General features: G+C 36.9%; 1 protein-coding gene across 4 annotated transcripts; it reads right to left on the bottom strand.

The window, feature by feature from the left end:
* Nucleotides 1-386: 386 nt before the first annotated feature.
* On the bottom strand, nt 387-11,269 carry LOC143031249 (uncharacterized). Of its 4 annotated transcripts, none has more exons than XM_076194840.1 (2): nt 11,190-11,269; nt 387-5,452 (listed from the first exon to the last, which is right to left on the bottom strand). In XM_076194840.1, the coding sequence occupies exon 2, from the start codon at nt 5,248-5,250 to the stop codon at nt 4,345-4,347; it is 906 nt and encodes a 301-aa protein (XP_076050955.1). In that variant the 5' UTR covers nt 5,251-5,452; nt 11,190-11,269; the 3' UTR covers nt 387-4,344. The 4 variants fall into 4 exon arrangements, with proteins under 4 accessions (XP_076050955.1, XP_076050956.1, XP_076050952.1 ...); XM_076194841.1 differs by lacking the exon at nt 11,190-11,269 and adding an exon at nt 10,524-10,633; XM_076194837.1 differs by lacking the exon at nt 11,190-11,269 and adding an exon at nt 10,093-10,241.
* Nucleotides 11,270-12,082: the final 813 nt, after the last annotated feature.

Here is a 12,082-nt window from a genome sequence, read left to right as displayed (position 1 = left end):
CAAGGTTAGGAATTGGCCATTCCTACATTATCCATATTTTTTTTGTGGCAACTGGAGCAGAAAGGCTGGCCCCCCAATGCCCCACTTGCCAAGTTGTTTTTTACAGTTAAACACATTTTAATTCAGTGCCCTGCATACTCTAATAAGTACAGGGCAAACTTTTTAATAAAATTATCTCTTGAAGAAGTTTTAGGGGAGGATGTTCTAGTGGAGAATGCTTTCAAGTTTTAAAAGACATCAATTTGTTTTATGACATTTAAAATTGTGTATATGAGTGCCTGTGTGTATATCTTGTTTTGATGTGTTTTTGTGAGTGCTTATTGCTTTTACTCTTTTACTTGATTCATTTATTTGTATATGATAGATATGCACTGCATGGCCTACCGGCTTCAGCACTTGGCCATCAAGCCAAAAATTTCGTAAACCAATCAAACAAACCAACAAGTGCCGGCAAAAACAAAACTTGCTTGGTGGAGGTAATAATACACAACTTGAAATGGTGTGCACTTGCTTAATTAACTGGTTAGTATAGCGACTTGCAATAACAGCAGATTTTGTACACAAGGAAATTTAAGTACACCTACATATGTGGGATTTATCTATGCAAACATTTAAATTAGAAATAAAACATGTTCCTGGCCACACACACAAAAAAAAAGAAAAAAAAAAAAAATCCTTGCTGATACTTTCGAGGTATTTCATGTCTGCCACTCTCACACCTTTGCATGAATATTGTAAAGATTATAAAAATTGTCTATTTAGTTGTGCACCTTGTGTTGAAATGTACATTGAATTGTGTTAAGAATTTAAAATTGTGTTTAATGATATTGTATTAGTTGCGGTTATATTACAAATGGTAATGCTATGTAGATTGTGTGGAGGTTTGAGAATGGAGGAAGGAGTGACATCTGGAAAGTACATTCCTGATGTCCAAACTATGTACATAAGAACTACCCACTGCTCCATATCTATGTGCAGTATTGATGTCATCAGCAAAAGTAATATAAAGGGATGAATATAGGGTGGCCAGTCCTGTTTTGAAGTGGTTGACTTTATTTCTTGCTTTGATTAAACGGTGGTATTTAAGCCCCTATACAAATGCTAAAAAGAAGGACACCATTTAACCATGAATGGGCCAAGGAATTTGGATTTATTGCTAAAAGCAGAAATGGCGAATTTCATGCTCTTTGTGATGTGGATATAAACAGCACAGGAAAAAGGCAGTTGAATGGTATGCTACCACTGCCACAGATAAACATAAAGTTAACACCAGTATTAGTGCTGGGTTGTTACTGTTGTAATTTTTCTGCCCAGCTTGATCATCTCAAGATGACAAAATAATGTCTGCAGAACTGTGCAAACTGTAATATGATATCAAACATCACCAGTCATACAAAAGTGTTGATTTTAGAGTAAAAGTTGACAAATTTATATACAGTTACTCATTGATAGTGAAGGAGTGTAACATGTGGGGAAACAAAAATAAAAGCTGTGTAAAAATATTCCAGCTCTGCATCTGTACAAACACGTGGAGCATATCAAAGACCATGGTTTTCCCTTTTCAATAGCAATTGATGATTCAAACAAAGGTGCAACAAAATGTTTCCCAATACTTCTGAGGTACTTTTATTTTGAGGAGGGAGTGCACTATGTGATACTGGACTTTAAACAGTGACAGTAATGAATCATCAGAGTCCATAAAAAAAAATATATATATATTATCTAAACTAGAGACGTTAGGTCTGAGCCTGAATAAACTCCTTGCACTCACTACTGACAATGCAAAAAGTAAACTATGGAAAATACAAAAGTATTGTTAAAAAATGAAAATGGCTCAAAAGAATGTTATTGCTGCAAACTGTCTGGGTCATGTTTTGCACAATGCAACAATATTTGGTACAGGTTATTTAGAAATTGATGCTGGAGATATTGTGCTCAAAGTGTATGACCACTTCAGCACCTCAGCTAAAAGAACAACAGTTAAAGGAATTCTGTGAAGTTGTGGAGAGTGTAACTAGACGGTTTTCTCTTTTGCCGAATATTGACAGAAGACTTAAATTATTTCCAGAGCTTAGGTGAAGAGGACTGCCCCAAGGTACTGTAGAAGTACTTTGAAGATGAAGGAAGTGCCTGTGAATCACCAGGGATTTATTTCTTCTCCCTCAGCCACACTGAAATTGTTCTGAGACACTATTGAAGCACTAAAACCCAAGACAGCATAACTTCAGTATTCAGGCTAATGTCTGAACTAAAGAACAAATTTGAGAGAATTTTTTTTTTATTGCCTTGCAGTAAACACCAAATTAGCTTACACAGAATGTATCTAAATGTAAAGCAGACTTTTTTTTTTTCCTATGGAAGAACTTTAAAATACTCAAGTGACAAGTATGACTTGTCTGAAAATAGCTTTAAAAACAATGTGACAGGACCAAGCCTAACAAGTGCCATACCTTTGGAAGAACTGTGTGATGCAGTCAAGGCCTGTGACATTTAAGATATTGTGTCCCCAACGGCAGTTACAAAAAATTATAATAAAAATATTTCAATGATTGTTGTAACCTTCTGTTCTCACTGTTTATACATAAGGTAATTTATATCATACATTTTAGACAGGTCCCAAAAAGAAGGACAAATTAACCTCCTGCTTGAGGTGGTGCAAGACGGAGACCAGAGTGCTCCAAAACAGGACTGTCCTGCCAAAAGGGTGTGACACCTCCCTCCTTAATACTGATACCATGAAAGTAGCAGCAAGGACATTTTTGTGGCCAGGAAAATGTTTATTTTTAATTTAAATTTTTGCATAAATAAATCCCACCTGTGTAGGTGTGCTGAAACTTCCTGGTGCACAAACTTTGCTGTCATTGCAAGTCACCATAATAAACAGTCAAGCAAGTGCACACCATTTCAAGTTGTGTATTATTACCTCCACCAAGAAGTTTTGTTTTTGCCAGCACTTGTTGGTTTGTCGATTAGCAACTTTACTCACATTTTGATTTAATTTTGTGCAAAGGCAGGTCCCAGGCCAAGAAACAAGTTACTAGATTTTGAGGCCGATCTGGACACGTTTATGCATTCCATTTTTCCCTATATCTTTAATTTGCATCCCTGGCATTTATAGATTGTATACAAATTTCATATTCCTTATACAAAGTGGCCTCAGCTATCATAATGTGGGCAAAGTGAAAATGTTCAATTTTATGCCCCTAAAGCTTGCAGAGGTATGCACTCCCTGAATACTACTTTAATATTTTATTATGTATTTGATTGATTCATGAAATTTTTGGCTTGAAGGCCAAGCACCAGAGCCAGTAGGCCATTCAGCATTATTATGTATTTGAAATACCTTTTAGATTTGGCTTTCCATGAATAAAACAAGTCACTGGGCATATATTTTAATTCTCTTGTTTCTTATTTGTCACCTTTGTTGTATTTCAAGAGTCTTTTGTGTGACAACAACAATGATAGGGTTGATCAAAGATATTTAATACATCTTCTACATTGACCTGATCAATGAAAAAAGGATAAACACTAAATGGCTGATTACCTTTATTCAAAATTCCTAATTTTGTAAATAACTCTTAAATATACATAACAAGTCAATTACTAATTCTCCACTTGTTTAGTTCTAGCTTCCTACTCCTCATTTCTTTTCTCTACTGTCTTAGGTATTCATCCACACTTATACACTATCTAAATTGATTGAATTTCCAAAGAATTGCCAGCTTTTTACACTCATAAGCACATCTAAATGGTATTCTCCTAAACGATGTCTAAATTTGATTTTTATTTGATTCATTGGACTAATACCTTACTTTGTGTCTTTGGTATTCATCCACATCTATTCACACTATCTAAATTGATTGAATTTCCAAAGAATTGCCAGCTTTTCACTCTCATAAGCATATCTAAATGGCATTCTCCTAAACAGTGTCTAAATTTGTTTCTTATTTGATTCATTGGACTAAAACCTTGCTCACAGTCTGTACTAGCTGTAAGGAAGGTTCCTTCAGTATCTATCAACTTTGTCATGTCACAGAACTGTTCATTTTGAAGAGCATATACCACTATTTGAGTCAAATCTTATATATTTTTTTCTCTTACAGAGAAAATTTCAAACCATAAAACTGACTAATTATTTCTGTAGTATCAATCACAAAATTATATCTAAAACTAAGGGCATTAACATGATCACTAACAAATGGGAAATCATAATGTGAAATAAAGGATATCAAGCATTGATCATTTTTCATCGTACACATGACACTCACTGGAATGGCTTCTCTCCGGTGAGAGTCACCATGTGATGATCGAGATTGTTTTTGCATGAGAGCAGAATCCCACAGGTCACACTGGAAAAACTTCCTCTCTTCTGTGGGTCCTCATATGTTTTTTCATAGTACCTTTATCTGAGGAAGCATAATCACATATATCACACTGGAAAGGCTTCTCTCCTGTGTGGGTCATCATATGCCTTTGGAGAGCACTCCTTTTTGTGAAAGCAGAATCACACAGGCCACACTGGAAAGGCTTCTCTCCTGTGTGGGTCATCATATGTTTTTTCATATTACCTTTATCTGAGGAAGCATAATCACAAAGATCACACTGGAAAGGCCTCTCTCCTGTGTGGGTCCTCATATGCTTTTTGAGAGAACTCTTTTTTGTGAAAGCAGAATCACACAGGTCACACTGGAAAGGTTTCTCTCCTGTGTGGGTCATCATATGCTCTTTGAGATCACCCTTTTGTGTGAAAGCAGAATCACACAGGTCACATTGGAAAGGCTTCTCTCCTGTGTGGGTCATCATATGCCTTTTGAGAGCACTCTTTTGTGTGAAAGCAGAATCACACAGGTCACATTGGAAAGGCTTCTCTCCTGTGTGGGTCATAATATGCTCTTTGAGAACAGTCTTTAGTGAGAAAGCAGAATCACACAGGCCACACTTGAAAGGCTTCTCTCCTGTGTGGATCATCATGTGAACTCCGAGTTGATACCTTTGTAAGAAAGCTTTATCGCACAGGCCACACTGGAATGACCTCTCTCCAGTGTGGCTCCTTATATGCCTTCTGAGGTTACTCTTATCTGCGAAAGCAGAATCACAAAGGTCACACTGGTGGGGCTTCTCTCCTGTGTGTGTCCTCAAATGCTTTCCGAGATAAGCCTTTTGTGAGAAAGCAGAATCACAAAGGCCACACTTGAAAGCTTCTCTCCTGTGTGGATCATCATGTGATCTTTGAGATGACTTTTGTGCCATTTGAGATCACTCTCTTGTGAGAAAGTAGAATCACACAGATCGCACTGGAAAGGCTCATCTCCAGTATGGGTCACCATGCGATATCTACGATGACTTGTGATATAGCTGTATTGCAGAAGCCACATCATATTCTCTTCATCATATGATGCATATGGAATCTACGGATAGCTCTTCCAAAGAAATGGTGATAGTTACCCTCATCCTGAAAAAAAGAATGTAACTATAAGACTGACATCTAACTCTTTGAAATTGTGTAATACACTGTAATAGCAGTGTGGATGTTTTGTATACAAACTATTTCATACTCGAGTCCCTTGATACCTAAATAGACTGTTTGTCCATCTCATCACCTAACATAGAATAGGTAGAAACAGATACGGTGCTATATTTTATTCTGTTTTTTTATTAGAAATGTGCTGGAAATCATCCAAGAGATACTACATGATGCTGCATACTCAACCCACCATGACCAGAAGGACTCAAGTTTTACTCTAGCCTTCTTCATCATATCACAAGATTTGGAAGTGGGGAATGGCCCAGTTGGCCTAAATCTTTACAAGACCTACTCTAGGAAGGTTTATTACATTCATCTCACTCAAATAAGTGATACAAGTCACATTGTTTAGGACACACTAGTAAGTGGTGTACCATGTTTTTGATCTAAGAAATTGTACAGGTACTTTGTAGAGTTATTCATGTGGGTATATACTCGTAGTAAGATTAAGTAGTACTTTTGTCTAATATTTGATAAAGAAGAAGGATGTATCTAAGTGGTGTACCATGTTTTTGATCTAAGAAATTGTACAGGTACTTTCTAGAGTTAATCATGTGGGTATATAGTAAGATTAAGCAGTACTTTTGCCCAATATTTGATAAGGAAGAAGGATGTACCTAAGTGGTGTACTGTGTTTTTGATATAAAAAAAAATGTACAGGTACTTTCTAGAATTTTTCATGTGGGTATATATAAGATTAAGTAGTACTTTTGCCAATATATGATAAGGAAGGAGGTTGTATCTACTCAATTCCATGTAAAAATTGTGACAAATGCTATATAGGTTAGACTGGAAAAGAATTAACAGTAAGGTTAAAACAACATTAGTATCGTGTCAGGAGTGGTCAAATGTCTAACACATTATTTGTCCATTTAAGGGGCTTTAATCACTGCATTAATTGGGAGGGTGCAAAAGACATTGTTAGAAATAAGTTATATTTGACTAGAAATATAATAGAATCCAGTTTGATTAAAGATACATTTATCAACAGTTTAAATTGAAGTAATGTACAAACTTGATCATTTTATTGTTAAAAACAGTGGTGGGCCAAACGTCCGCTGCCACGAACTGTACAGATTAACCATGAGAGACTCCCTCACACCCTCTTCCTCTTCCCATCTATGGCTCCTCACTTTGTATACATACCCATCTTTGTATCATCATTGTATGTACCCTGAAGATGTCTAAATAGACAAAAGGGCTCAGTCATCCTTTTATTATTTTCCTTGGTGATTTTTTATGCATACAGTGGTACCTTGACATACTAGTGCCCCACTTTATGAGATTTCCAAGACACGAGTTGCCAATAGTTCGATTTTTTGCTTTGAATTGCGATCCAAAATTTGAGGTACAAGCCACCGCTAGTTAGCACATCAAACACCACAACACAACACCTGCCCAGCATCCTCAGCTCACATATGCAGTCAACATATTTACCTCTCTGAGAAAGCATCTGTGACAAGTTGTGCTCATGTTTTGTGCTTATTGTTCATTTGTTTGATCAAATTTCTATTTATAACCATGGGTCCTAAGAATGCGAGTGGAAAGAAGTGTTGAGAAGAAGAGGGTTATGTCCACTGAATTAAAGCATGAAATTATAGAAAAAAGCTAGTGTGGTGTGCAAGTAATTGACTTGGCAAGGCAGTACGAGCATAGTACCTCTATGATATGTACCTTGCTAAAGAAGAAGGAGTCAATAAATGCTATACTGCCTGCCAAGAGCATTAGAATAATTCATAAGCTCCGGACCTCTGTCCATGGAAAGATGGAAAATCTGCTCTTTGTGTGGCTAACAAAGAAGCAGCTTGCAGAAGATACCATGATGGCGGCTATTGTCTGAGAAGGTAAAAGCCATTTACACTGAATTGCTATATAGTACTACTCCTAAGATTTTTCCAGCATAAGCTATTAGAGTCATCTACAAGCTGGAGATCTCGCAAATTTCCCAGGATTCCCATGCCTCAGTGAATACAGGGAAATCATGGTACGTATCAGTTTCCTGTCAATACATCGGGAAGATATGAATTATAACATTCTAAACACATGACATGTTGATTATGTTAACCTTATACTTAATATGAATACTTAATACATAATATATATATATACAGTATATATACTAGCACATTTTGTGGGTAACACATAAGAAAATGTAAGTATATAAAGAAAATGCCAATTCTATTTACAAATGGTTAATGTATTACACAGTCAAGACGTCAGCTACCCCCTCCCTCTTTCCACTCTTGGCTGCTGATTAGGATTTCATGCCCAACTTTTTCAGAGTAACATATGCTCTCAATTACTTTTTATCTGATGACAAAAAATGAATGTGAAGTGTGTGGGAAAAAAAAAACTGGTAACATCAGTAAATGAGGTGGAAGAAGTACAGTAATCAAGAAAATGTCGGCACTTCATTACTAATAATAAATACTGATTACGAGTAATTTCTAATTACTAATACAGTAACTACTAGTTACTATTATAAACAAAACGCAAGAGATTCCAGGGAGAGACATGATCCCAGTGTCCCGGGAAAATCATGGACTCTCACTAAATTGTCGTCCTCATGGAAAAGTTGGGAATCCTGAGAAAATCCCGAGACATGTTGTTACGTGTGCTTCACTTCCTGTGCACCAGGATAGTCCCCGGAGTATCAAATACCTTTCCCAGGAATGAATGTCTATGGGAATGACGAGATCCCGAGTCCCGAGATCTCATAGCTAGAAGTGATCTGGGCATATAAGTCATATCTGCATACAGTATCAATGTAAGATTATATATGGGAAGGTATAACTTCTCAAGCTATAATTCACTGAGTTGTAATTAATACAACATGGATTTGTGCAGTGAACATAAAAAACTTTTTACTCGCAAAAATATAATCAGTGCACAGTGAATTCAGAGTGAACTTCATGAATTCTTGATTTTCATACCGAGGAAGACAAGATGGAGCTCCATCTCCTAATAGAAATGTAAGAACAATGAAAGTACACAGGATACACACATTGATAAATATGAAGATACTTCTCATTTTCATTTTTTTTTTTCATGCATCACTACCACTGTATGGGGCAGAAACATGGAACATAAGAGAAGAAGTGAGAAGGAGTCTGAATGTGTTTGAGATGAGGTGTCTGAAAAGTATGATGGGGGTAACTAGGCTAGATAGAGTGAGAAATGAGGAGGTGAGGAGGAGAACAGGGGTGGAAAAGGAGTTGGAAGATAGGGTTGATGAAAGAATATTAGGATGGCTTGGACACATGGAAAGAATGAGTGAAGAAAGACTAGTAAAAGAGGTATGGAAGGCAGATGTGGAGGGAGTGAACATGAGGGGACGTCCTAGGATGAGGTGGATGGATGGGGTGAAGGGGGCTTTGAGGAAGAGGGGAATGTCTGTTGAGGAAGGACGGGAGAGGACAGAAGACAGGGGTGAATGGAGAATGGTTGTATATGGATGATGTTGTGATTGCATGAGGTGGAATGGGTGGAGGGGTGGGGGGTGAGGTAGTATGTGTGAGCAAAATTTGATGCAGCCCGAAGGGATTTCTCCCCGTCCTCTCCTTTTATGCAAGGGGGGGGGGATGGAGAGGGGGGGTCGCCGATTTAATGAAGCGGTCTTGCTGTGGATGTTCTGTGTCTTGCGACACCGCTTCTGACCCAGGGCAGTGGGCAAGGTGCAGGGATGACCTGTCATCCAGGAGGTGCTCAGATAAGAGGGAGGGTGGGAGGGGTGTGGAGTGTATTCAGGGATGGAATGGGTGGGAATGATTTTATACCTTTCCCTTCTTGGCTACCTCCCTTATAAGGAGGAAAAAGCCTTGGTATATGTATGTATGTACATATATGGTATTCCAAATCCTCAATGATAAGAGCTAGCCAATTATAGAGGTAAGAATTGCAGCCGTGAGACATGACCTGAACTAACCTAACCTAAACCCGTGGTTCACCAATCTCTTTTTTTTTTTTTTTAAATAACTACTATAGTTTGGTGTACGTATATATGGAGTTCGAAATGCTCACAATAATAAGAACTTGCCTATGGTATAGGCAACTGCAATTGTGAGACTCGTAAACATCTTGACAACTACCTACACATTTACCCCTGCCCAGAATGCCAAATACACAGACTAACAGGAATTCTTTCATCAACATTCAAAAGACAGACTCAAAATTATTTGCTTTGAAAAAAATTATTGAAAAGGCTTAAATGCTCATTGATTTTTTGCTACTTACATCTGCATCTTGTAGTTATGCAAACATTAGAAATGTTGCTTTGTGGAATTGGATTCCCACAAAATAGTCAATTCGCCTTCTAATAATGTAGAAAACATAACGAGTTAATGCAGTCTGCCTGCTGAGACCCCGATATAATGGTAAGACTCGCCTTTAGAATAAGGTTCGTCCTTTTTTCTGATGATTCCTCAGATACCAAAACTGCGAAAAACCTAATTATTAGTCAGCCTTAAATGTGTTCTGCCTTTTGACGGCAGAATTGTAGTGTAGCAAGTGTCAATGCGAACACACCACTCATGCACTGAGATACCTTACCACTATATGATTGCACTTACGAATTCAAGAAGAAAGCACACTTGCTTGGCTTGTATAAAACACAGCAGAAGTTCTAGAAATAACTGAAAGAGTGCAACTCCAGGCTCGATAGTCTATGACACCGTATGTAAACACACATTAGAGCGTAGGCAGGATTGCCAGAATCTGAACACAATAATATCGTTCTGGGACCTCAAATCTATTCAATAGATAAAAGTACCACAATTTTGTCATGAAAACAATAGACTATTGTTTTCATGACAAAATTATGGTACTGTTATTAAAGAAATATCGTACTTTTTTAGATGTAATATATATCCCTTGAGATAAGTAAAATGTGGACTCGGTGCGTTATTTCTAAATTTTATTGAGAAACTTCAATAAATGAGCTTTCACAAATTAGTGTTTCATTGGAAATAATCAAATAATCACATCTTAACACATACCATACCTCACAAGCAAATCACATATAAGGCTCCATCATCAGTGTAATCAAATGAAACATTTTTTAAAGACAAATCTTTGTCACAACTTTGCGTTATGACCAATGGCGATTCCAGGGGGGGGGGGATGTATGTGTTATATATATATATATATATATATACATATATATATATATACACACACACACACACACATATTATATATGTATATATACATATATATACAGTATATATATATATATATATATATATGTATTTATATATATATATATATATATATATATATACATACAAAACTCATTACATATACAGAGATATGAAGGCAGGTTAAGAAGGTGCATGCATAGTCGACTGACATTAATAGATTTAAGAAAGATAGGGAATATTGTAAGACATATAGTTTTCCAACCAGAAGTGTGGATAAATGAATTAATGACGAAGTCACCTGGGTAGAGACGGAATGTGTGCAAGAAAAGAAAGTCGCATCAAAAAGACTAAATAATCCTAGTTTCAAATCGGAACAGAACCAAACACGGACCCATAACTGATTTCAATCTCATTTTTCTGCACAATCACTCTTAAAAGTTTTTGGACAAGATGAGGTGCAAGTCTCTTGAAACGAATTTATGAATACAATTTTCTCTATAGCAACTTAAAAATGATATGATACCTACTCATCAAAAGGTTCGTTCCATCAAGAATTTAGACGAGTCACGTTAGAAAGTCTCTGACAAGGACCTTGTTTACATTTTCCTTCTCCTTCCCTAACCATGACAGGTGGAGGGACGGAGTTTATCTAATTGTACACGTTTACCAATTCTCAAACTACCCCATCAACTACTTATCTACACATTTCTACCTTTCCATCTGTTCTGAGTAGAGAGAAAGGAAGGGTCAGGTTACCCTTGGTTATCGTGAGACTTTTAATTAACATGACTGTACCTATCATTGCATACCACTAACCTAAAGCATAAATCCTCCACAAATTGTTATGCGTGGCTGCAAATTGCTATTAGCCTATGTGACTACATCAACAATAGTTCTAATCTCATGCGATTACCATAATGTATTCTAAACAAAAAGAAAGTTGATATATAAACATTCTTTGGGGTTGACTTAATTTTCATACAGGTTAGTACTTAGTGGTAGTATATTTAGTACAGCCTAATTCTTCGATTATCATGCCTACTGTCAAATTCGTCAACAAAACAGTCTAAATCAACACTCACATCACTGGTCGTTGAATTTCTAAGAAATGTTTTAACTAATTATTTTTTTTTAAACTTCTCTCACATGAAGCATTCGTAACCGGAAGGGTGACAGAAATCAACAATAATCTGTATAGACAGTCAAATGCAGCCTTAAAGGGACTTGAAAATTTACAGGAACTGTGTTACTGATATAGGCTGCATTGGCTCTTTCATGAGCAATTTCTTGACGACCAGAGGGATCTCGTGTTGTAGATCGCTTTCGTTGACAGAATATGCCTTTGCATATGCCTTTAAAGCTTTTTCAAGCAGGAATGCCCCCCTCCCCCACCCAGGGCACAGTGCTGAAATACCACAAA

This window comes from Oratosquilla oratoria, chromosome 12 (genome assembly GCF_046742065.1).
Source record: "Oratosquilla oratoria isolate Oo_2021 chromosome 12, ASM4674206v1, whole genome shotgun sequence".
Taxonomy (NCBI): Eukaryota; Metazoa; Arthropoda; class Malacostraca; order Stomatopoda; family Squillidae; genus Oratosquilla; species Oratosquilla oratoria.
The sequence above is the reverse complement of the archived record's forward strand: the minus strand, read 5'-3'. Positions and strand labels throughout refer to the sequence as shown.